Here is a 25,761-nt window from a genome sequence, read left to right as displayed (position 1 = left end):
GGACTGCTGGAATGCACACAGGCCCCAAAACTCACTGTGCCCAAGCTACAGGATTTCTCATGACCCCAGCAGCAGACCCATCCTTGCTTAGCTCAAGTTCTCTTCCCATTAGCCGAAGGGTAGAACAGGACTGTCTTTGGCTGAGCCTCACCTGACTTCTGTTACCCTCCAGATGGCCTTAGGTCCACCTTCTGGAACAGCCTACACCAGCCCACCTGTTGAACCAACGGGAGAGTCCTCCAGACTTCTACAGAAGAGCCCACTCCCTCAGGTACCAGTGTGGTGTTTAGAAGCCCTGCAGAGTCTGGCCAGCCAGCCTCCCTGTTCCTCAGCTGTCGCTGTGCAGAGGAGACAGAATCACCTCCTCTTCACTTTGTGGCTAGCTGTGTTGAGTGAGAAACAGTTCCAGGTTCCCTGGGAAGCGTGACAGGAAGCCAGCACACACTGGGGGCCACTTAGCTGCTCTTCTATTTCTCGGGGGAGAAGCGGTAGATGGTGAAATTTTTCATAGAGGTAGAACTGCTATCCACAAGGGAAGCCCCTCAGGCTGTCATTTAGAGCTTAATTATTCTTTGTTTACAAATACTGAAAATAAATTTTACAGCCACATTATGAACATAGTGTACACAGTCACCCCGATATCTAGGGGAGATTCAAACACTCTAGGACCATCCACAGGTACCAATCAATATCCACAGAGGCTTAAGACCCTCATTTAAAAAAAAAAAGCAATATCCATTCATATTTGCCTCCACATCTCTCTCATCAAACCCAGACTCTCACATGTGCTAGGAAAGTATTCTACCACCAAACTATAACCAAACCCTTTGATAGTTCATCTTAAAGCAGGGTTTTACCCAGGTTGGAGTCACATCTGTGAAGGCAATGAGTACCCTTGAACTACCTGCTAGGAAGTTTCCGGTCAGGCCTCTAGAGAGAATCCAGAACGCCTCTGGTGGATAAAGCACCATTCAGTTCTCTGACATCAGGGGCATGAGTCCTAGCTGGTACCCACAACACCAACTTCTGCTGGAAGTCGGGAAGGAGCAACCCCTGGGACTAACTCACAGGACTAACTCAGAGCTGCCTGGTCTCAGGTGCCTCCTCCTCACTTGGTAGTTGAGCTCCCTGGTGACTCTGAGGGATGATCCAGACTAGTTCCTTCCTCCCAGCGACATGCTCACGAGCTCTGAAACCTTTCATCAGCATCCAAGTTCAAAACTCGCACCTCCCCCATGAGTTCTGCAAACCCTGGAAAGTACAGAGCTTTTGTCTGCTTATGATGAGCCACCCAGCTGGTGAGGGGTGTTTGCTAGGAGAGATGAGGATAGGTACCCATCCCAGGAAGAAAAGATCCAGAGACAAAGATCTACATCCATACTAAGAGGCCTGAGGTAGCACCCTAAGACTCTCCCAAGATTCCAATTCTGCCTTCTATGACCAATATTTCAGAGCTTTTGCTCAAAGACTCTGAATTTCCAGTTCTATCGCTGACACCAAGTTCAGTGAGTCCTCCATAATCACAGCTCTGCCTGCACAAATTCAACAAACTATAAACAATATTTTAGGGGGAAAAGGCATGCACATTAAACACAGACATCTTATCATTCTCTAAAGAAAACCATTCTTTGGAGAGATGGCTCAGTGGTTAAGAGGGCTTGCGGCTATTCTGGAAGCCCTAAGCTCAGCTCCTAGTACCAACCTCAGCTGTTAATTCCAGCCTCAAAGAATCCAATGCCTTCTTCTGGCCTTTGCAAGTAATGCACTCATATGTGCATATACCTACACACACACAGAGTCATAAATAAAAAATTAAATTGAGAAAATACACAGTGTGTGCATGGCACATGTGTCATTTTAGGCAAATGCAATCAAGAGGTGAGTTAAAGTGTCCAGAAGGATGCAGGACAACTGTGTGCAAAAACAATGCTAGTTTATGAAAAGGACTTAAGCATCTGCAGATTCTGGTACCCCCAAGGTCCCGTGGATACTCAGGGACCACTGGATCATCCCCTTTTATCTGCCATCTGTGCCGTTAGGAAACAGTAGCCCATCTGGAAGATCAGCACGCCACTTTGGACTTGAGGCTTCATTCGTTAAACAGCAAGGCCCCAGCATGCTCTCAGCAATGACAGTTGGGCCACAGAAGGTGACATCAATGCCTGTGGAGTTTGGTTAACAGTTTAAAAATGGAATTAGAACCATCCACTGTACCTACATGTCTTTTTCATGTAGTACAACTTGAAGGGTCCCTGTCTGCTCAGCACGGTAACCCCGGTACCCGTGAGAGATCCTAAAAATGCATGGTGGATGAATGAATGGGCAGAGAATGAATAAGTGGATAAGTGCACAACTTCCTCAGAATTCCCAAGGAATTCTGGGAATTGGTGAAGGGACAAGGGGAACATAAAAACTACTCCCAAGCCTGGCTGAACAAGAAATCCCCCACTTTCAGCCTGTTGCCCAAACGAGGCTAAGACAAGGATTCAGAGCACAGGCTCTGCCTTCCCTAAGCCTTTCCAAATTGCAGAGAAAGCCGCACCTGCCTCCGTCTGTCCGCCTGCGGCTGCTAATCCACTGTAACAGCTCTGTGCCCCCATTCTATCTCCCACTCGGCGGGCAGAGTTATCCCGTGTACTCGCCTTTAATAAGCTGAAACTATTCGGGCCGCTGTATTCACTGGTATCTGCTCCCACCGGCCTGCCCCACGGGGTCTCCTTGTCAGATTTCCCAGTGAACAGGGGATTTTGTGTTCAGCAGGGAAAACAAAGCTGTCCCAACAGGGATCCAGTTGGCTCTCTGCATACTTCTCCAGTGAGAGCCAACAGTGGACACAAACTGGAATTGCTGTCAACACCAAAAGGGGATTCAGATGAGCTGCGCTGGGCTCCCTGGGAAGCCGTGAAAGAAGGGGATGGTCATCGCTCTGGTGCATCACCTCTGCTGGCTGCCTAGTCAGCTTGGTTGGTTAAGCCAGCGTTGATGAGGTCATGCCTTGGAACCCGGTGGCACCCTTGCTCAGTTTGCCTGTCCCTCAAAAACCCAGGCAGCTGTCAGGCAGGAAGCACACTCCTGGCTAAGACTGGGCTAAACTGCTTCCTACATAGAAAAATGGCCTTGCTTTCTGATGCCGATTACTACAGCATCACAGTGGCAGGTGGCCACAGATGGGCCAGAAGTCAGCACAGTGGTCCAGATGATTTATGTGCAAACTGTACGTGGTAACCAACCATTGTGTCATTCTCCATGTATGCATATATATGGCCTGCATTACCCAGCACCCTTTGCTGTTAGGCATGGTCATGTGACTGGGTTCTAACAAAAGAGACATGAACACAAATGACACTGAACACTTCCAGGCTAAGCCTATGGAAGTCACCCATGGGCTTCCCAGAAGCGACTCTGTGGCCCCAGGGATGGCAGAGCCATATGATGGACTCACTGCCAAGAGGAAACCATCCAACCAAGAATACCTGTGGGTGACGGCTGTTACGTGGGCAAACAATGACTAGACTACAAGAAATGTTTGTTACTGCACATGCCTGACCAATGCAGGATCGTAAGAAGCTAAACGGTTCCAGGTAAAGACAGCAGCAGCGGTGGTGTGCATGGCAGAGAGGAGGTGTGAGATTAGTAAGACCGAGTGACTGACTAGCTAGCTGTGAGGAAGGCATGGGGACCCCAGAGAACAGCCAACACTTTCTACAGTGGAGAACTGCCAGGGTGGGCAAAGAGAAACCCATACATGGTCCCTAACAAAACCTTCTAAGTTAGTGACTACCATTGCCCCTCAAAATCAGAGAGGTCCAGGACCCCTGACAGGGACCAAAAGCTGAGGACACTCAACTTCCTTAGACAGTAAGGTATGCATCCTCCCACACTTAACATCATCTCTGGCTTATAGTACCCGATGCAATGAAGATGTTCAAGTTACTGTATTCTTCATGGAAAGATACAATGTTGGGGCAAGTTCCGCATAGATGAGGTTTTTTTCGTCTGTCTTGTTTTCTTTGAAATCTATGATTAGTTGAATCCATGGTCACTGAGGGTAGCAGATGCGGTGGGTGTCCTGCTCTCCCCTCCTTTCTGGACCAGCACACGCAGCTCCACAGGTTCTGGCTGCCAATCACACACGCTCGCAGCCTTTGTCTGGTGCACACTGCTTTGCTGGGCCATGTCTAGGCAGGCACAAGCTTTGGTCTATCTAGTTCCAGTAGGGAGTCCACAGCCAATCGCCAACTGATGCTGGCCAGTGTAATGTCCTGGCTTCTGCCTTTATCTAGAGCGTCTCCTCGTGGCTTCCTCCTTGGAGCCTCATCTAGTCTAGAGGCCACATGTTCTCAGCCCTACACTCTCGTGCCATCCTTGCCTGGGAACACTCCTCAGTAAACCACCCCCACAACAACTCCCATCTTAGGCTCCTGAGGTTCTAGGGAGAGCCGAACTTAAGATACTTGACTCCAAATAACCTGTACAAATGGCTGGCACCTAAGGTCTCTAACTAACACACAGGAAGAAAGGCAGGCTTGACATCCAGCGAGAAGACAATGCTGGGTTTTCTGGCCCCCGAAACAGACCTGGAGGCTTCTCTGTCTGGGAATGATGGAGACTCCCACGAAGCTTTAGAAGCTCAGTGGGCCTACCTATCCCTGCAGCTGAAGGAGGTGGCCTCCTGCGACAGTACAAATACTTAGCCAGGAAGCTGTGGCCTATGCTACCTGTTCGGGTGGGTGAGGAAGAAGGAGCTACCTTGGTGAGTTCTAGACCAGTTTGGGCTGAAAGTATAAGCTAGAAAGATGACTCAGCAGTCAAGAGCACTGGCTGCTCTTGCAGATCTGGGTTCAGTTCCCAGCACCCACATGGCAGCTCACCATCATCTGTCACTCAGCTCCAGGGGATCTGATACCCTCTTCTGACCTCCGGAGCACCAGGTGTGTGAGGGTGCACATTCATACATGCAAGCGCAACACTCATGCACACAAAATAATACACATAAAAGTAAAATTTAAAAAGAAAACCTTGACGTAGCTTTCTTGGAAGTCCATTGTCTCAAACAGCCCAGATCTCTCTCCAGTAGGAGGGAGGGACCTTTCACCCCTTCCTCTTCTCTCTGCAAGGAAGGCAGGCTGACTTTATACACTGCCAACCTCCTGTGTGGCCTAGAGCAAGTCTCGGCTGCCTCTAGGATGCGCCTTCTTCCATAAGAGATGTGAAGGCCCTAAAACTGCTCTGTCTCTAGGCTCCTGCTGGTACGAGCATCACAAATCCTACTTCCCAGATACTGTTTGAGCAACAGGATGCAGAGAGTGGTTAGCAACACACACTCTGGGAGGGCAGGGAAGTCATCTGTAAAGCTTGCTCATCCCCAAAATAATTCCAGCCTAGCAAATTTCAAACTGTCAGCATGATGCCCTGAAGAGCATTGGAAGGGATGTTCACCCTCTTTGGGTGTCAGAGTGAACAGGTATGTTCCACTGCCATATGTCCATTTTAGGTGTCTCTGTATGGAAGATGGGTTCTTTGTCCTGTCTTTGATTCCAAAATGCACTGCTGTTTTGTTTTGAAGGCTAGAGTTTCACTACATAGCCCAGGCTAGCCTGGAATATTTGATCCTCCCATCTCAGCCTCCTGAGTGCTGGGATCACCAGTGTGTGCCACCATACCCAACTGCACTCGACGCCTAAGCAGAGGCCATGAGACAATATGACCGCACTTGTCAGACTCTGGGAAATGCTGGCTTCTCTGAAGGAGAGAACAGGAAGTGGGTCGCTGTTTAGTCACATCTGGAAGCAAGCTGGCAACAGAGAGAGGGGACCGATTTCACGGGCCACACCTACAACTTTGAGAGTCCAGAGAGAGAGAGTGGCAAAGAAGATGTCCTGCTCAAGGGGAGGTAAAAGGCTGGCAAGATGGTTCAGGGGATAAAAGCACTTGCCACACAAGCCTAAGGCCCCGAGCTTTGCTCTGATCTCCAGAGCACATGTGAAAAGAGCAGAAGCTCTGACACACCTCGGGAGTCCCAGCGCTACTGGGGCAAGACAGGAAGTGAAGACAAGAGAATGTCTGGAAGTTCATGGGCCAGCCAGCATGGCATAAACCCTGCCACAAGAGGGAAGGCAGGAACCAGCTCACCAGACCTACCCCCTGACCCCTCTAACACACTGTGGCACAGATATACCCGTATATCCTCTTTCCCTCTTCCGCCCACCTCAAAATCTAGAGGTGGTGAGGTGGGAGCAGGGATAGGCTACGCATCAAGCCACTTAGTGGACATCTGTAGCCTTTGACCTCAGGCCCTCTTCAGTGTGAAGGGCCGTGTGTGCCAGAGAAAGTCTCCTTGCTAACCAGGCAAACCCTGTCATCCTTCCTCCCATGGCCATATTCACACCTTGATGCAAACTCCCCCAGCCACCTCCACATAATCCAAAAACGGCCTCACAGGCTACTTCCAGGTACCTTCCCTGGGAACAGAAGGCCAGCACTGGCCCACCAGACCCAGCTGCTGACCATAGAATGGGAAACAAATTCAGGCGATCCACAGCTGGCTTCCAAAAAGGCCCCAGGGTCTTGATACACAGCCTAGGTTCACCAAAAACCCACTATGTAACCCAGTCTGGCCTCAAATTCAAATTCTCAACCCTCTTGCCATAGCTTCCCAAATGCTGAGATAACAGGTGTATGCCACCATGTCTGATACTTGCTGCAGGATTTTAAGCTGAAGGGGTACTTAAAGGGCCATTTAGCCCGTCTCCATGGCTCCTATAAGGCCTGGGCTCAGGGCTCCGGAGTGGCTTGCAGGATCTTCCACAGGGCTGGGGCAAGTACTCATAGCCAGGTTCTTAAGGGTGGAATCCATGGCTCCACTGGCAGCTGTTATAATCACTAAGTCTGGGTGCCGTGGCATCTGCTAGTCTATCTAATCAAAGAAGCTGCCACGGGTGCTATACTCCAGTCTCAGGATTGGAGGGGTTTTTATTCACTTGTCCCACTTCACTGGCTGTTGGGGTTTTTAAGGGCAGCACTGACAGCAACATCCTAGCCCAGCAGGTACTCACTGGGAGTTTAGGGGTTCAAGGCAGAGGTACGGGCTAGCACAGCCCGAGATGTCCTGTCGTCTTCCCTGCCTTGGTCAAGCTCTGAAGCCTGCACCCCACCCCCACAGCCTCTGCCAGTGAGATCTCTGGGATGTGGGACATGGGTGTGGCGCTAGGGTCCCCTATCCTCTTTCTTTCCCTGACACCTGTCATTTGCCCCATCATGCATCCAATGGCTAAATATTCTACCCCACTTGCTCCTCTGACCTCTGAGCTCATCCCTTTGTCCTCCCCTCCACCTGCAAAGGCCCAGAGACAGAAGAACAATAGGGTGACTTGCTTTGTGCCGCTAGGGTGATAGGGAACCCTTGTGGGGACAGATGCTTTTTAGCCTTGCCTGCACCCAGTCTGCCCTCTGCCCTGCCCTCTGTGCATACCCATGAAGAGGAGAGCAAGGAGGGGGAGGGGAGGGGACCAGGGAAAGCAAAGAGAACAAGAAAGGTAGTAGACAGGGATGTAGGGGAGGGGGGAAGGGAGAGAGAAGGGCGAAGGGATGCAGGGATGGGGGAAGGAGGACAGAACAGAGAATTAGAGGGGGAATTCAGAGAGGGAGAGAGAAAATGACGGGTCACACCATATTACATTGCCACTTGGGGATTCCCCAGCAGTGATGTGTCGGTATAATTCTACACAGTTCAACCTACTACAGAATACATCCCATGATACCTATGGGATCAGTCTGGCCTCATGCCAGCAGGCAGGAGCAAGTCCCACTGGCTAGTGGAAGAGGCCCATATTTCCTTGGCCCTATCTCTGGTTTCCTTCGCTGAGAGTTCTGGCAGCTGTGCTGATGTCAAGACATCTGGGTTTAACCCAGTGTTGCTCAACCAGGGGCTGCTTTGTCCCGAGGAGACACCCAATTGTCGTCACTTGCCTGAGAAGCTCCATCCCTTCCTTCCAGTGTGGACAGACAGCCTCACCACTACCACAAGCACTCAGGCCCGAAGTGAGTTTGCGCCGAGGGTGGAAACACTGGTATGAGACTGGGTTAGAGAACTTGCATAGAATGTGAAGAACCCTGAGCTCTACCCCCACTGCCTCAAAACCAAACCAAACCAAAAACACCCCACCCAGGAATGATACCCCTTTAAAAAAAATGCTCACAGTCTTTCAGCTTCCATGCTCTCTACACTCACCATGAAGACACAAGATGGTTCTGGATATTTCTCTCTGAGGTGCCCCCGTGAGGGAAACTCAGAGCTCACACATCCACAAAGCCAGGGGCTGGCCTGAGCTCAGGGACACAGCATGGCTACCCCTCAAGGGCACATGGGTTCCCAGTGACAGTGAAGACCACACTGGCAGCGCTATTCACTTGGTGACACTTCCCATTCATCGTCTCTCAGAGCAGCCCAGGATCCTAAGTGGGTCGCATCATCATGGGATGGCTTAGTGAATAAGTCACAAGCAACCCCGCTGCACAGCATACTGGGAGGACAACCAAGAAATTCCTAAACATGGAATTTATTATAAGTCAAGACACTTATTTTTCAGAGGTACGTTCTGAAATATTTAGGGATAGACTGTCATAATGTCTAAATTTTTCTTTAAAGGCGTTTAGGTAAGGCTGAGGGTGTAGCCCAGGGGAAGAGTACTTGCTTGGCATGCACAAGACCCTGGATCTGATCCCAGGCCTAAAAGTATTTTTTTTCTAATCAAAGAGAGGCTGACACACACAGCAGAACCAAATTATTAAGTCTAAACAACGAGCATGCTTCTATTAGCCATTCCTGGTACTTCAGTGAGATTTCTCAGACTAGGGAGAGAGCAAAGGCACTGCCAAGCCTGAGGGCCCGAGTTCAATCCCCGGGACCCCCCTGGTAGAAGGAGAACCCCAACTCCTGCAAACTGTCCTCCAACCTCCACATTCATGCCATGGCAAATAAATAATGTAAAAAAATGTTTAACGAGTTGAGCCACATTAAGGAGAGATCCATCAATTTATAGTGAAACTTGAGACAAATTTTGAAAGATGAATTTTTAGCATGGAAGAAAACAGAGCAGGCAAACAGACACAATCCCACAGAATACCAGCTGGCTTAATGGTCCTGGGCTTTCTGACTCCTCGGTGCCATCCAAGCAGTGGGCTGTACGAGTAAGAAGTCCACCCAGGAAGCCTGGGCTCTCAGTGAATTTGCAGAGAACATATAGGTTTGTCCTGTATAAATACAGCAAGATTTCTGACAGCCTGGTGCTGTCGGCCTTGAGGGACGGAGGAGAACTCTTTGTTATGGGGCTGTCCTATGCATGTGGGGTGTCTGGCAGCCTCCACCCATGAGATGCTTGTGGCTCCCTACCCCCGTTGAGACAACTGAAAATGTCTTCAGACAGTGCCAAATGTCCCCTGGGGAACAGAGGAGCCCCTGGTTAAGAAGCAGCGAAACACACAGACATAATGAAACGCTTTCACCAAAATACTCTATAAACCCATCTCCACAGCAAAGCTGACGCTACGTGCAATCCGCTGCAGAGGTCGCTCTGTCACCGGCAGCATATGGTAAACATCCTTCCATTCTTATATCCTACGAGCAAACAGCGCCGAATAACAGCCAGGTGCTTCGAGCTGGGTGTATTGGCACACAGCTGCGGTCCCAGTGCCAGGGTAAGGCAGACACGGAGGACTACTCCAAGTTCAAGGCCCACCTGATCTATATATAGAATTGAGTTCTAGGCTAGCCAGGGCTACACAGCAAAACCTGTCTCAAGAAACAGACTGCTCTTTGATGCCTACAAACTGTGACAATCGTCATCTTTGGCACCAAAGCCTATTAAACACCACTGTTTCCTTAGGCAGAGGTGAGCCCACGGATATGTCTGGATATGGTGACCAATCTCTCTTCCTGTAAGGTACAAGTCACGCCCCCAGCAGAAAGCTTGCAAGTGTCTCTCTCCAGCCCTTTTCAAATCTCCCAAATCTGGTGGCTTGGGCCTGTAACCCAGCTAAAATCTCAAGGCCAGGCTGGGCAATTTGGTGAGACCCTGTCTCAAACTAAAAAGGGGTGGTGCCTGGAGATGACGCAGTGGTGAACCATACTGCTGCTCTTCTGGAGGGCCAGGAAACCAGCGTCCACGTGGTGGCTATCAACCCTCTGTCAGTCACTCCAGTCCCAGGGCCTCTAATGCCCTCCTCTGCTTGCAGCGGGTTCCTGCACTCTTGGTGCACATAAACTCACACAGACTCACACACATATGCATTAATGATTTTAAAAATTAAATCTTAAAATTCTTAAAAAGAAAAAAATGACTAGAGAATAGCTTACTGATAGAGTGCTTGCCTCATGTGTGCAAGGTCCTGGTTTCAATCCCCTAGTATTGTACACATACACAAAATACCAAACCTAGTAAGTTTTTAAGACGGCAAATACTCTTGCCAACACTGTCATGGTTACTAATAAGCCTAATCCTTCCTGTACTCATTGCCTTTTGTACAAATTCTCTGAGTTTCTAGTTCACTTCACCTCAGTTGCTCATTAGGCTCTCTTATTGAGTTCTAAGTGCTTTTTATTTATTGAGGATTTTTGACCTGTGGCCAGCCACATCACAATAGCTTTCTCAGCTTCGAGTTGACCTTTTATTTTGCTTAGAGAGATTTCTGAAGTATAGGAGTTTTCCATTTATATCTACAAAACCTTTCCCTTTATGATCTGGGGTTTAAAGTCCTATGACTTCCTTGCCCTGAGATCCCATGGGTGGATACTTTTAGAATATTACAGATTGGTTAATTATTTGCTCTTTATCCCTCTGGTGACAGACTGCAGAAGTATGTTGGTAAGTAAGGAACCAGTTTTCGAAGCAGCATTTGCTGGTTGCCTCCCTCGTCCGCAGCCACATTGTCCTGGTACCAAACCCTTCTTGACCCCTCTGCATTCCTATGCTACACTCATTTAAACACCCTGCTTACAATATTTTGAAATACCCAGTAGACCTAACTACCCTCATTAGCCACCTTTAGTACAAGCCTTGGCTCTTCATACTACACATTGATTTCTCTGGCTGAACTTTAGCATCTTGCCCCATCTCATGGAGACGGTGACCAGAATTATGCTAAATCTTTGGGTCACTTCTGGGAGAACTGGCATTTTGACAATTTGAGTCTTGCTCCCCCTAGCATGGTATGAGCTTCCATTTCCTTCTGTTCTTCCCTGTCTGTTCAATTTTGACAATTTAAAAAACAATTCACCCCAGATTTTTATTGCTTCACTTATTTTTGCTTGGCATTCTGTTGCTATTCTAATTAAAATATTATTTATTACAGAAATGATATGTGTTCTGCCCCAACCCCACCCTCCTGGACAGAAGAGCAGACGGAAGCCGAGCACATCACCTCAACACCCTTGCCCTGTGCTGGATTCTTGTCTGTTTTCTGTCCTGGGGAAGGAACCCAGGACCTTGTGCATACCAAGCAAACATCCTACCACTGTGCTTTATGCTCGGTCCTCCTTTTACTTTCTGACCTTGAGACAGAGGTCTCACTAATTTGTTCAAACAGACTTTGACCTTGCTCTATAGACCAGGCAAGTCCTGAATTTGTGATCCTCCTGCCTCAGGCTCCTGAGTCGCAGGATTACAGGCCTACAGGCCTGTGCCTCCAAACCCAGCTGTTCTTGTGGCTTTATTAATTCCTGTTTGGGGCTTTCACCCCTGAAGCACCTGTGCTTGCGTTATAATCCCACCACAGGCCTCTCACAACAGGATTCTCAGGATAAGTTACACAGAGAAAGAGATGGCAAAATCAGATCGGCAGGGCTCTTGGGATCTGAGCGCTCAGGTTGGCCCATGCTGCAAAACTCTATAAACTCATTTTCTTTAGCAAAAAGCTGGAGAGGCTACATACACATACCCCCTCCGCTCCCCTACTCCCACCCCCTCACATACCTGGTGGCACTGGGGGCAGCATCCTCGAGCACACCAGCTGTGCAGTCTTCTCTTTGGGCTCTCCTGAAAGACTACTCGTGGGCCTTAGCCCATGTCTAGCATCCACAAGGAAGAAGAGCCTTGGAAATGGGGAGGGGGATGCAGCAAAGGCTACTCTCCCTTGCTATGGGTTTCTCAGGCTCTGAAGGAAGGTCCACAGCCCAGGTTGGGTGGGGGTGGGGCTCACGTGGACTTGATGCAGTCCTGCATGTCTCTTTCCTCCTCAACCCCCAAGGAATCTCACGGGGTATTCTGAAGCTAGCTGCAAGCAGGATGGTCCAGCAAGGAAAGCAGCTTACTGTGCAAATGAGCCAAGGTGAGGCGTGTCTACCATCGTGGCCCACGTGCCTCGGGAAGCATTCCAGGTGAAGCTGACTGTCAGGGGCAGCAGGGGAGTAAGCAGGTGTTTCTAGGAAGCTCTAGCAGGAGCAAAAGGTCCTTCTTGCCCAGGGGCACCAGGGTAGAAGCACAAGACCCCACCCCTTCCTGTTTCAATGGGGGAGGAGAAGTTGTAGTTGCAGCCAAACCCTCAGAGCCATCCAAACCTGAGCTCCTCCTGTGGACCCGCGTGTCCATAAAAGCAAACCACTGCAGGGCAAGAGTTGCCTAGAGCTGGCCTGGGCAGGTGTTTCTCTTGTACCCACGGGAGTGGCGGGCCCTCTAACCAGTTACTAGATGTGTCCCAAACAGCCTTGGCCGTGACACCCCTTTTGTGTGGGGGCTTCCTATCTCCCTTCCTGGCCTTCTCTGCTGCAGACCTCTTAGTCCTTGCCACACTGCCTGGGAGCAGTAAAGAACATTCTCCAAGGAAGCTGGCTCTTCAAGGGCTTGACTTCAGGGTGAAGTTTCATCCTTCGGCTTAGAGAATAAATTCATGACTTACTAATTCTCCTCTAGTAAGTGGCTGCATGCAGTTTCCACAGGTGGCCTCACTAAGGGTTTTCACTCAATGTGGGCGCGCACAGGGCCCCCACTTCCCAGGTGCCTCCCAGCCTCCAGCTCAATGTCTCAGCTAGCCAGCCAGGTTCCTGGGATGATAGGACATCCCAAAGATCAGCCACAGCAAAGGCCTCTGCTTTGCAAAGCCCACCAGGACAGGCTGCAGAGATTGAGCTGAGGTCCCAGGCGTTGCTCCAAGCCCCAAACCCGATTTCCCATGACCCCTGCAAGCAAAGCACTGGAGTGGTTCACTTTTGGCCATATTCGCGAAGGTTCTAAGTGAAGAAACCACAGTCACAAAATCCAAAGGAGTCAGAGGAGGTAATTAGCTAACCAAAGGCTGCTAGAAGGACGACCAGAGTTTAGGAGTGGGTGTGGCTCAGAGGGGCTGGAGCGAGCACTCCACAGCCTCAGGCTTGGTTCCCCAGTGCCACAGCTGTTTAGACTTGTCTGTTAAAGCCCAGAACCTTCAGATGCTTCACATGGGCTTCTTGTAGTAGGTGTAGACATCTCAGGAGCGCCCCCACCCCCTCACCCCTTCAACTGCCCATTTCTATCAGAAGATAAAGGTCAAAAATCATGACAAGAAAAACTCAAAGTCAAGTTGCAGGGTCCAGAAAACCTTCCACGAGACAGACAGCCCATCGAAGTCTAGCTTGTCCTAAGGCAAGCTGTGTACCCTACCCCTGCACAACCCTGGGCAGCCCCAAAGCTCATCCAGGTCTCCTCATGTGTGTCATTGCCACTTTTGACTAGTCACAAGACCACCAAGTATCAAGAACCAAATCTGGGGGCTGAAGGAATTAATGCCTCCGTGGTTAAAAGCGTTTTCTGCTCTTCCAGAGGACTGAAGTTCAATGCCTAGCACCCACATCAGACAGTTCACAACCAACTCCAGAGTCCAAGACCCTGTATGGACTCTGAGGATACCCACACACAGACAAATCTTAAAGAAGGAAGGGAAGAAGGGAGAGAGGGAGAGAGGGAGGGAGGGAGGGAGGGAGGGAGGGAGAGAAATTCTGGAACTGAGGAAATGGCTCAATGTATACTTTAGACTTCAGATACCCAGAAGCATTTAAGCTGGACAGGCATGCCAGCTGCCTGTCATGCCAGCCCTCAGGAGGTAGAGATAGGGGACGCCTAGAACAAGCTAGCTTGATAGACTAGTCAGCTTAGTTCAGCAAGAGACCCTGCCTCAAAAATTAAAGTGGAACAATCTTTGTACACTGTAAATATGTATTACTCTCAATGCTTAATAGAGAACTGACTGGCCTATAGCTGGGCAGAAGAGCCAGACTAGGAAAATTCTGGGGAGAAGAAGGGCAGAGTCTGAGGAGTCACCAGGAGACACAGAGGGGACAAGACATGCTGGAGGACAGGTAAAGCGACACACCACATGGCAATACATAGATTGATAGCAATGGGTTCATTTAAGTTGTAAGAGCTAGTTAGTAGCAAGTCTGAGCTATCGGCCGAGCATTTATAATTAATATTAAGCCTCTGTGTTGGCTATTTGAGAGCGACTGCTGGGACACAGAAAACTCCACCTGCAGAGAGCGATTTAGGAAGATGCCTGTGGCCAACTTTGAGCCTCAGGCATGTAACATGTGGTAATATATACATGTACATTTACACACATACATATGAACATGCCAACACATGCACACATAAAAAATCCAATTTCCACTTTAACATCTTGCTTCAAAACTACTGTCCCCTAATTCTTGTTTTTAATTAATTGATGGGAGAAATTAAACCTGCGTGCTGAGCATGTGCTCAATTGAGCTACACCCTCAATCCCTGACTTTATTTTTAATGATAAATAATAACAACAAAAAAAACCCACCCTGTGTTTTAAAAAGAAGAATCCTTGTCCTCAGCAAGAGAAGACAGTTTTTGCTTGTGTTTGTGGTTTTCATGAGACAGGGCAACTTTGTTGCCCATCTTGGCCTCAAACTTGTGAGCACAAGTGATCCTCCTGCCTTAACTTCTCAAGAAGCTGGGGAGAACAAACTTTTCATTTAAAAAAAAAAATCAGTATAGAAAACGATCAGCTTCTGTCCTCCTCTGAGACAATGCTGAGAAGGGCAGATTCCAGCTTCTATACCTCTACTCTGGTATCTAGTACCCAGGCACCCTGCGATGGGTGTCCTCATCCCTTGTCATTACCCTTCTCCCACCAGGGATTCTATCAGCTGCCCAGGCCTGGGATATCTCGGACTGTCTAAGCAGGACTCCGGCAGCCCAGTGCAGCTGCTAAGGCTACTTGAGCTGTGGATGCTCAAGTCCTGACCGCTTTCTCTCACGCTCCCAGGACAGTCCTCCCCTAGACCCAGAGTCAGGTGGCCACCTGAGTGTGCAAGCTCACCCATGGCTCCCTACAGAGCCACTCAGGAAGAAAAGTTCCCAGACTGATTGGGGCCCTCATGTCAATCTTCCACTCATTACCACTCTTACCCCAGGACCAGGGTCTCCAGATGTGGCCCTGGATAGACCTCACAGGGCACAGCATCCTGTGGGACTCTTAGCTCCCTGTGTACCCAGACCATGGACGTGAAACATCTCCTCCACCAAGAAGCCCAGGAAACCCTTTCTCAGAATTGATTTTTGATGCTAAAATAGTCTTGATTTACTCCAGTGTGAAAACAGCATGCACTGAGTAAAGCCATGCTTTCAACTCGTGTCATTCCCTGGGCTGACAGAACGGGCTTGGAGCTTTCCTTCTCTTGTGACACTGGGCAGCATCAGGGAGCTGTACCCATCCACTCACCCAAGCAGGCACAACACTCATCCATTGTTCATAGCTCAGAGGGGCGAGGATGCCCTGCTAAGCTATGCATTATTATTGCATTTTACTATTGCATTATATATTACTGCATTTTACAGTCTCACAATAATCTTATCAGGACATCGCCCCATCTTACGGCAAAGGGCATCTACATGGATACAGGGAAATACTACTGAAGTCCAGTTATCTAAACTCTCCCAAGTTAATGGTGCAGCCATGTTATATACGCGCTTTCTCAATGACAGCAGATGAGCAACTAGTGATGGGACTGGGAACTCGTGTAACTGTGAAGCAGCCAGGGACACACATCCTATCCCATGGTATCTGCACCAAGTCTGTAATGGGAACACAGCTACGGTTGCTATGGTGAGCGCATCACAGAACTGCTGCCAGCTGTGGCAGGGAACCTACCTTTGTCATGAAGTAAAGGCTGCATCTTCAGGTACCAGGTGGATGTGAAAATGGGATTACCTTTCCATCTTGGGTCTCAGAGCTCCTGAATTCTGACCTTGAACCATGCCCAGGTACTCCTTCCTCTGCAACCCCAGGAAGGAGAGGCGTCCTTGGCCCTAGTATTTCTGACGATCTGGCAGCTTCTTAACCTCCGAGGGAGAGGAAGAGTGCCACTTTCCACTTTCAGGGTTCTTGGCCCTTGGCTCTGATAAAACATCCTCTGACTTCATTCTTAGGGGCAGAACTATGACGAAGTGTCCGGCAGCTCCTTCTTCAGGACAGCTGAGGGGACCACGCACACAAAGCCGATCCCCCTGACAGCGTGTGAGTGAGACAGAAGGGGCTTGGCCTCTAGTCCCCACCCATGTTCCCACTCGTGTCCTACCACACAGCCAATACAACAACCAAAGCACTCACCTTCCGGCTCCTCCACACTGCTCGCTGCGGTGGTGGGTGGCGCTACAGGAATCTCTTCGTGAGGTTTAGAAAAGGGAGGAAGGAAAAAAAGTTAAAATGACATCATTTTTGTTCTTGGAAAGAAAAGGGTAATCTTAGCACAGACTCCTCCCAACCTTCCAGCCTCCTTCCCCCCTACCCACTCCACCACTCAGCTTGAAGGAAGAAAAGCCAGGAGAAAAGGGGAGCTGGCAGCAGGGTCCTGGGGATCCTGGGCTCTCAATGCGTTCCCCTGTCTTCACTGGGATGGGAAAAATCACGGGTCCCATCTGTTAAGGAGGGTCAGGAGTGGGGGCAGCAGGAGGGGCTGGCGGTCCACTGGGCTGATGCTATACCCAGGACCTGACACGCATGTCCATCTCAGTCCGACTCCTCTCCATCCTGTCCATCATGATATGACTACCTACGTTGTGAACTCACAGGTGGGAGGAAGGATCTAGAAGCAGTGATGGTGTGTGAGGGGCTGGGGGCCTGCTCTTGGGGAAGCTTCTTATGGAGTAGATGCACCTGCAGTCTGGCTAAGGCCTTCTCTTAGCTGGTAGACAGGGATGTGACTGCAAGAGGCAGGGCTCCTAAAGGCGTGGCCTTTGTGTTGAGCGTTCTCTTCTACCTGGAGAAGCAGCTCAACCCTGCCACTTCCTGGACCTATCCCTGTGCTCTGACACATGAAGAAGTTCAGCCAGTCACCTTCACAGATTCAGCCACCAGCTGTCAAAAGTGCAGGATTCCTCTCTATAGACAAGACCAAAGTCCTTCTAGGACAGTGGTTCTTACTAATCTGTGAGTCACTACCCCTTTGGGGGAACGAACGACCCTTTCCCAGGCTTTGTATATCAGATATCCTGCCTATCAGATATTTACTTTACGATTCGTCACAGTATCAACATTACAGTTATGAAGCAGCAACGAAGTAATTTTATGGTTAGGGTCAGCACAACATGAGGAGCTGTATTAAAGGGCCACAGCATTGGGAAGGTCGAGAACCCTGCTCTAGGAGGAGCACACAAACACTGTGAGCAACCTCTGGTCCTTCTGTCTGTACCACCGTCTGAGTCCGTGGTCAGATGTTCCTCAGGCTCGACCTGAGCTCTGTCTGGGTCTTTTAGAGGAACCATGCTTTGTAACTTTTCGGAGGTAAAGACAGCAGAAGCAGCCCACAGCAGGGGTAGATTTACCCTCGGGGACTTTATCCACACATCTCTTTGGTGTCCGGTCACAGCAGCTCGTTAGGAAGCTGGACCGAAGCCAGGCCCTTCCTTAGTCCTACAAAGTTACATTGGTCCCAGCAGAAACTCTCTGGAAACAACGTCCAAATGGCCCGATCTAATGGTCTACAAAAGGGGATCACACCAATGGGGCACGCTGGCCTCCCAAATTCAGTGTGTACAGCGGCCCATGGCTCCCTGAACCTGAGCCCTCCCATCCCCAAAGCAAGTCAGAAAGTACAGAGCGTGGGAGCGGGCACAGGCACTGGTTTTGAAAGTTGGTTTCAGGATGCTCTTTCCTAGGGATCTTGAAATGATAGTTCTTGCCTTTCTGAGCGACCCAGCAGCTCCTTCCCTCTTTAATAAAGAGGCTATGCAGTGGCAGAACATGTTTCCAGAGGCCAGATATACTTGACTTTCTAAAAATGTTCGTCTCATACCTTGGCACGTGCACAGAGAAGGGTTTCTACAGACCCTGAGAGTGGTGCTTGGATGTCATCTCCGGAAGGATTTCTTTCCACCCCTTCCTTCAAATGCTGGGTGGGGGGTGAACCCAAGGCCTGGGGCACACTAGGCATGTGCCCTTGCACTGAGTGACAGCCCACCTAAGCACCCTTTCCTTCTCCTGTACCCCGGGAGGACAGCAGGATCCAGTCCCTCGGGCTAGCACTGGGTCATCTGCTGTCTGTGGACCTGCAGGGACACCCTGACAGGGACTCTCGATTCATAGACTAGTCAGAATTGCCACCGGAACTGAGAGAGCTGACCTGCTCTGGAAGCAGAGGCCACATGGAGTGGGACAGGTCAGAACACATAAGTGGGACAGGTGAGATGCAGGCTGTCTAAGCAGCCCAACCTGTTTGGAGCAGGGATGACAATGGCAACTTCTGTGAGGGACATCCTAGGACTTAGTGGTGGCTCCCAGCATAAAGAGACTCCGAGGCCCCAAGGCTCTCGGGCCCGTTCTGAATTCCCATCACTAATCAGTCCCTGGAGCCCACTGAGGAACTCTGAAACCCTCAGCAGACGAGACTGACTGACTTCTGAAAGGGGCCGAGTAGTAAATATTTCAGGCTCCATAGGTAATATCCGCTGCAGCTGTGCCGTTCCACATAAGCAGCTGCAGACAGTGTGTCTTCTTCATTTCCTTCTTCTCTTTCTAAATACAGGGTCTCCCTAGGTAGCCCAGGCTAGCCTCAAACCTGCACTCTTCTTGCCTCTGCCTCCCAAGCACTGGGATTACAAAGCTCACACAACCATGCCCAGGGACTTTGCATGGTATTTACTGTGTCTCAAAGCAGTATCCTTCCTTTGATTTTTGTTTAAATCATTATAAAGGTTAAAGGCACTGTGCCATTCAAAAGCAGCCAGCAGCCAGCAGCCAGCTCCCTGGGCAGAGCGCGCCAAGCCCACTCTCTAGAGAATCTACTTGGTTCCCTGGACTCTGGTGTGTTTGCTGTGACTCTCTCCTGCTCTTGTGCTTCAGCCGTCCCTTCTTGGCTTGGCCAGCCCTAGCCAAGGAATCACCAGGATGAGGCTGGGCCTCTCTGGGTTAGGCTTCACTTGCCAGCAAGAGCTGCCCGTGGTCACAGCGGCATGACTTACCAGATGTGAAATACAGAGACCCTTCAGAGCCAAGGTCAGGATGGCCCACCTTCTCCCTGTAATGCTTCTCTGGGACCCCCACTCCAAAGCTCTATTAATCCTTCACAGGGACCACAGGGGCCATGAACAAGAACCTGAATAACTTCTCTCAAAGGCTCAAGGCTTTCGGTCTGCTCTCTTCTGAATCTGCAGCCGTGGCAGGCCCCTATCCCCACAGGGTGGGGTCAAAGTGCCATGTAGGAGTGGGGCTCAAACTGGAGTCTTGCTGCCCCCCGGAGCCAGTGACCCGGTGTTTGTCAGTACTGAGGGCTCTAATGTACATAGCCACATCTGAAGGAACTTACAGGCCTGGAGTCTCTCAGAGGATCTCACTGAGCCCCAGTGAATGAAGAGATGCCCACTGATGACGGCTAAACCCATTGGACATCAGAACCAGCCCCCACAGGGTGCCCCACCCAAGCAGAGGGGAGAAGGAGCTACACATACTGATGCAGGGGGCGATGGGGGAGCGGCTCTGCTGGTAGCCTTTGGCACAGCGGTTGCAGGTGATGCCTGTCACGCCGTCCTTGCAGGGACACTGGCCAGTGGTTTGATTGCAGGTCTTGCCAGCTGCACCCACAGGGTGGCAATCACAGGCTGCGAAGAACACAAGACAGAAGGGTCAGAGAGGCAGTTAGTGCCCTTCCCTACCCAGGGGTGTCCCATGACCCTACCCCAGAGAAAAAGAATAGAAAACGATGGACAGGTGGGCCTAACCAAGCCCACACATGTTCCACAAGTTCTGAGGTGGAGTGCCTACCTAGCAAGAAATGGGAAACCGAAATCAAAATGGACCTACTTCAAAGGGTTGCTTGAGGAACAGGAGAGGGGAGCCGGGGAACACCTTCAGAGCCCAGGAGGAAGGCTGGTACTCAAATACAGTGTCAAGGGATGGAGACGGGGACGCTGGAGGGTAAAGGTACTGACATCTCCCCCAGATTTCTCTGTGGATTCCCTGGGTGGAGTAGGGTCTTTAGCTGATGAAGTTTAAGGATGCTGGCCAGAGGGAGGCAAAGAAAGAGGCGCCCAGGATGCTACCCCTACTTGCTCAGCAGGCAGATACCCAGAACCCAGACTTCTGGGTCTCAACAACGCTTTATCTTAAAACCCCAACTAAATGGGTAACTGGTGAACTGGCAAACCACCCAGGGGCCTCCCAAGAATGGAACAGTCAAGCTGGGAGTGAAGCAAGGCCAACTGTTTTCACGTCAGAGGTCACTGTGTGAACCTTATGACCCCCCTGCTCCTGGTTTTGAAGAGTGAGCCGTTGGGTGGCCCCACATCCAACTGCATTTGGGAGCTCTCCCACGGTGTTCCCGCAATGATGCAGCCAGAACTTTGGGGGGAGATCTCTGCCACCACCACGAGGCTCTAAGCAATATTTACCGCACCCCCACCGGCAGGCAGAGGTTGCCAAGGTTCTGCCCACCTGTGCCTGAGCAGTGGACTCGCTGATGAAGGGATGGGGGTAAAGGAGGCCATGTTGTGCCTGTCCCTGCTGCAGGAGCCCAGGAGGGCAGTGTGAGCCAGCAATGCATTCTACAGCCATCTCAATTCATGCCATATGCTGCTGTGTTTCTGTCCCCAAAGAGTACAAAAATATCTAGGAAAATAAATGAGAACTGAGATTCCAAAAGAGCTAATGTAAAAATTCCCTTCTCAATGGGCCCTAAAACAGGCAGCCTCTCCCTAGGCCTCCAGCCTGGGAGTGCAGCGAGGAGCATCCGGGAGATGGGGGAGCAATGTGTGCCTTCGAGCCAGCTTGTCCATAGCGCGCAGAGAGGAGAACAATGCGAGCAGATGTTGGTGCCCGTGGCGTCAGGACACGCAAAAAAAAAACTTCTGGAAGCACTAGGATGAGGAGGGGCCTGGGTTTGACAGGATGGAGGACTGAAGAGACCTGGCAGGCCAGCGGCTTGCTGGCTGCAATGACACAGGATCCCTGAGAAGCACCGGACCATTCCCACCTTGGTCCTTTCTTAGACTTGACTCTGAAATGTCCCTCGTAGCTCTCCCATGTTTAGAGCATTTAGTGTGTGGCTTGTGGTGCAATTCTGGTGAAAGTAGGTCACTGGGTGGGCCTCTGGTGGCTCTATCTGCCCCTGGCTCCAGCTTTCTCTGCTCATTTCCCCGTTCCGTCCCACATAAACAGGCCCCCTCAAGCTCAAGTGCGCCATGCATGGGGATGTCACCTCTGTCATCCTGGACAGAAGCCCTCTGAGGCCGTGAGCCAAACTTAACCTGTCTTCCCTCAAGCTGCGTCTGTCACTGCCAGGAGACAAAGAACAAAGATGTCATTGTAGAGGGGGAAACGTCTCTGCTGAGATGCCGTCTTCATCCGTGTACACTGAATTCAAGTCTGCACCCTCTTTAAAGTTAGCAATAAGAACAGATCTAATCTTGATGGTCTGTGGGAAGAATGGCAGTGAGGAAGGGATTTGACCTTGCCCTGCAGTAGGAAAGGTGAGTGATACAGGCACACGGTTGGCCATGTGAAAGTTGAGGGCCACGGCACAGGATCCCACAGTCATGAGCCACAGATGTGGGTTTGGGCACTGGCATGTGGGGACACCAGGTTCTTGTGTCAGCTGACCTCTCTTGGCCTGCTCTGCAAGCCCACTGCCAATCCTTAAAGTCATTGAATGCCAGGAGAATACAACTGTGTGCCAGTGACTCCTGGATCCTTAGAAGGTTGCAAAAGGTTACTTGGTCAGTGAAGATTCTAAACCACGTCACACCTAGGCACCAGCTCTGGCCCAGAGTGTCCTTGTCTTGGCAGGAGCCCACCCAGCACAAACTCCGGGGGTGGAGGAGCACTGAAAACTATGCATTGTGACCTCAGCTTCCGTGGCTGGCCCGCTGCTGGGAAGGGTGGGGACCGGAAGAAGCCTGCTGCAGCAGAGGAGGACGGTTCTTAGCATGTATTCTGTATGGTCAGCTCATCCTAACAGTTCATCCTCAGAAGAGATGTAAGCTAGCTTGCTGCTAGCTTTCCAAATCCTTCTCCCAAAATTCCATCGAAAGTCAAACCCATGCCTTTGGTCTAACTGGGGCAGCAGTATGTAGCATGCTTCCACACTAACAAGTCATTATCTATGCATGGAAGTTACTAAAAGGTCACATTCAGACCTCTGTGACCATCACCAGGCTGCAGCATGCCACCAATAGAGCATCTGCCAGCAGAGGTGAACTCATCAAGACTCCTATAGACACAGCAGCGCCGTGACATCACAACAACCCTGTGGAAACAGTATGGCTGCGGAAGGACAAGGGAACAGGCCGGTGAGGATCCACAACAGACAGGAGACACAGGAAGGATCTGCAGCCCTGAGGAGAGAGAAGAGCAGACCCCTCACCCTCAGGACCCCCTCTCTACATCTGTTTCTTCCAAGGGGAAATTAACTCTGCCCTGTAGAAATCACTGTGAGGTAGGTCTGCTGTTACTTGAAGCCAAACGCAACCCGGATGGAGCCACACCCGGCACTCGTTCCCAATTCCCAGGCAAACAGCCCCAGAGTAAGGTCTTCCCCACCGACATGGGAAGTTGAATGGCTCAAATCACACCTGAGCAAAGAAGGTGGGTGTTCAGTGTGATGAGAAAAGCCAACGCAGGGCAGTGCCCTTGAGGTAAGGTCCCCTACAGTGGTGTGACAGCTAGCTCTTCTTAGCTGTCAACTCGACCATATCTGGGATTAACAAAAATCCAAGCAGCTGGGCACACCTGGGAGGGATTGTTTCTTAATTGAATTATTTAAAGTGGGAAGGCCCTCTTCTAATCCAGTTCTTTGAGATGGGAAGATCCACCTTTAATCTGGGCCACACCCCTTGTGGTGGCACCTTATTCAAAGGACACAGAGAAAGGAAGCCAGCTCTCTCTTTGCCGGCTTGGCTCCACTCTCACTGGCAAGTCCATTCCTCACTGGCATTAGAGCCTACTTCTTCGGGATTCTGGAGTGTGTGCATCCATTCTGTAAGTTCTGTTCCTCTGGAGAGCCCTGGATAATACAAGTGTGAAATCCAGAATCCCGACAGCCTTTGTCAAAGAGAGTGGGAGCCAGGGAAGACTCAGGGCAAAGCCCTAGGATGAGAAAGCCAGAGGCTCCTGCTATAGTCCCTTAGCCTGTAAACACAGACACATGGACACGCTCACGGGAGCATACATACATAATCCATATGCACCCACACTGACCAGCTCACAGCAGGATAGTTAAGTGGTGAATGAGGCAAGCGGGGGGGCCTTTGACGTTGTAGAGGCTCCAATGAGGGGATCACCAGAGAACTTCCATAATTCTGAGAACAGGGCCCAGGCTGGAATACCCTCTGCCACAGGAAGCCCTCCTGGTGACTTCCATTTCCCTGGAAGCCAGCCATGACTTTTAGAGGGAAGCCAATACATACAGGTCGCCAAGCTGCATGGGGCAGGCAGCACCTGCTCATGGGAAACAGGCTACCAGAGGTTTTTCCATGAAGAGAGAATGTGAGGCCAGAAGGAAGTGCAGGTCCCTGAGAACATGGCACGGTCAGGTTTCCCACGAATGTGGCTGGCTGCAGAGAACCCAGGCTGTTTTTGTGCTGGATCACCAGCCAGGGACAGACTGTTTAAGAGAACCCAAGTGGTTTCAGACAGATGACAGAGGACCCTGGCCTGTCACTGCCACTGAATTAGTACCCCCTCTCCCTGGATTGCAGGTGGCATCTCTCTAAGGACAGAGGACTACACTCCTCTAAAGGTTTTGTCTCCATGGGTCCAGAGTATGGACTTTAACCCCACCGCTGCTGCTCATCTCAGTGTCCTGGGTCAGGGCAGGGGGAGGGGCTTGTGTTGCAGGGCGCACCTTGCTCAAACACTCACTAGTACTGTGCCTGGACCTTATCAATGGAGGGGACTTCTAGGAGCTGTGGTATAGAGGGCCTAGAGGTGGCTGGTGCTTACCACTGGCTTCCTACACTCAGGCATGACCCTTACCTTCCAATTGCGTGAGCATAAGCAAGGGTCTGGCCCTTCCAGCAGCTCACAGGGTCAGATGGAAATCTTCTGAGGCTCCTATGGGAAATGTGGCTACTTTTCCTGGGCACCCTAGCTCCAGGGACTGAGATCAAGTAGGACCTACAAGAGGCAGCAATCTAGAACACAGGCTTGTAGGAACGGTATGGTTCAGGCTCCAGGGACTGAGATCAAGTAGGACCTGCAAGAGGCAGCAATCTAGGACACAAGCTCGTAGGAGTGGTGTGGTTCAGCATTGGTCCCTTTGAAACTGGGAGACAGAACAAACAGAGCCTCAGTCCCCAATCTAGATGCCATCTGGCTGTCCCCTAGGCTTCCAGGAGCCCTGAAAACTTACTGCCTTGGCCCCATGTGAAGGATGGACTCGCATGCCAAGCCCCCAGGATGCATACCCCGAAGTCCTAGTCCCAGAGCCTACATGTGACATATGAATTCTTTAGAGGCAATTAGGTAAAAATAGGTCATTGGAGTAGGTTTTAATCAATGACCGATGTCCTCGCCCAAGATGAGGATGAGGCACAAGATGGCTACAGAGGAAAGGCCATGTGAGCACACAGGATGAAGGGCACCATCTGTAAGCCCAGGAGAAAGGCCTGCAGCAGATCCCTCCCTCCTGGCCCTCAGAAAGAATCTGCCCAGCTGGTACCTTGACCTTGAATTTCCAGCCTCCAGAATCGGGAGAGATTAACTATCTGCTGTCTGAGTCAGCAGGTGCACCGTGCTTTTTTCTGGCACTCCAAGCTAGCGTACCTGTGCTGGACCCCAGACAAGCTACCTCTTTCCTAGGGGCTCTCCTGGGCCCCAAAGGAGGTTGTGGAGAAACCAAGAGAAGAAACAGGCAAGAGACAGCCAAGGTTACCTGGGCATCTGCAGTGGATGGAGCCTAATGCGGAAGCAAGACAGGAGACGAGCAGAGCACGGACAAGGGAGGGGATTAGATGCTGAAAGCAGGCTAGAGGTAGCTCTTAATGACTTCAGAGCTGTGAAGGAGACGGGATGAAAAAGACCCTGGAACAGGGTCCTAAGTTCTTAGTCCATTCTCGGTTGCTGTGAAACACCCTGAAGCTGGTTGCTTTAAAGCGGCTGGCAGGGCATGAAAGCACACACATTTAGCGCCAGAATTTAGGAAGCTGTGACAGGAAAGTCAGGAGTCTGAGGTCAATGTTGTTTTAGAAAGCACAGAAAGAATGAAGGGGAAAGAAAAAAAGAAAAGGTATATTCAACATTTTGTTTTAAAGACTAAAAGTCAAAGATTGGTGGCCC

The 25,761-nt window shown here is 50.5% G+C and overlaps 1 protein-coding gene across 1 annotated transcript in view; it reads right to left on the bottom strand.

Annotated features, from left to right (window-relative positions):
• Ntn1 (netrin 1) overlaps positions 1–25,761 on the bottom strand; it is a 181,068-nt gene that overhangs the window by 28,656 nt on the left and 126,651 nt on the right. The window contains exons 4-5 of the mRNA XM_041664620.1: positions 19,941–20,090; positions 16,606–16,659 (exon numbers count right to left, since the gene is read on the bottom strand). Of these exons, the coding sequence (XP_041520554.1) occupies positions 16,606–16,659; positions 19,941–20,090 (204 nt within the window). The remainder of the gene's footprint in view (positions 1–16,605; positions 16,660–19,940; positions 20,091–25,761) is intronic.

The sequence above is a fragment of the Microtus oregoni genome, unplaced genomic scaffold (assembly GCF_018167655.1).
Source record: "Microtus oregoni isolate MIOR12 unplaced genomic scaffold, Mior012 000015F_ref0000493, whole genome shotgun sequence".
NCBI classification, from domain to species: Eukaryota; Metazoa; Chordata; class Mammalia; order Rodentia; family Cricetidae; genus Microtus; species Microtus oregoni.
This window is presented reverse-complemented; position numbering and strand designations above follow the sequence as displayed.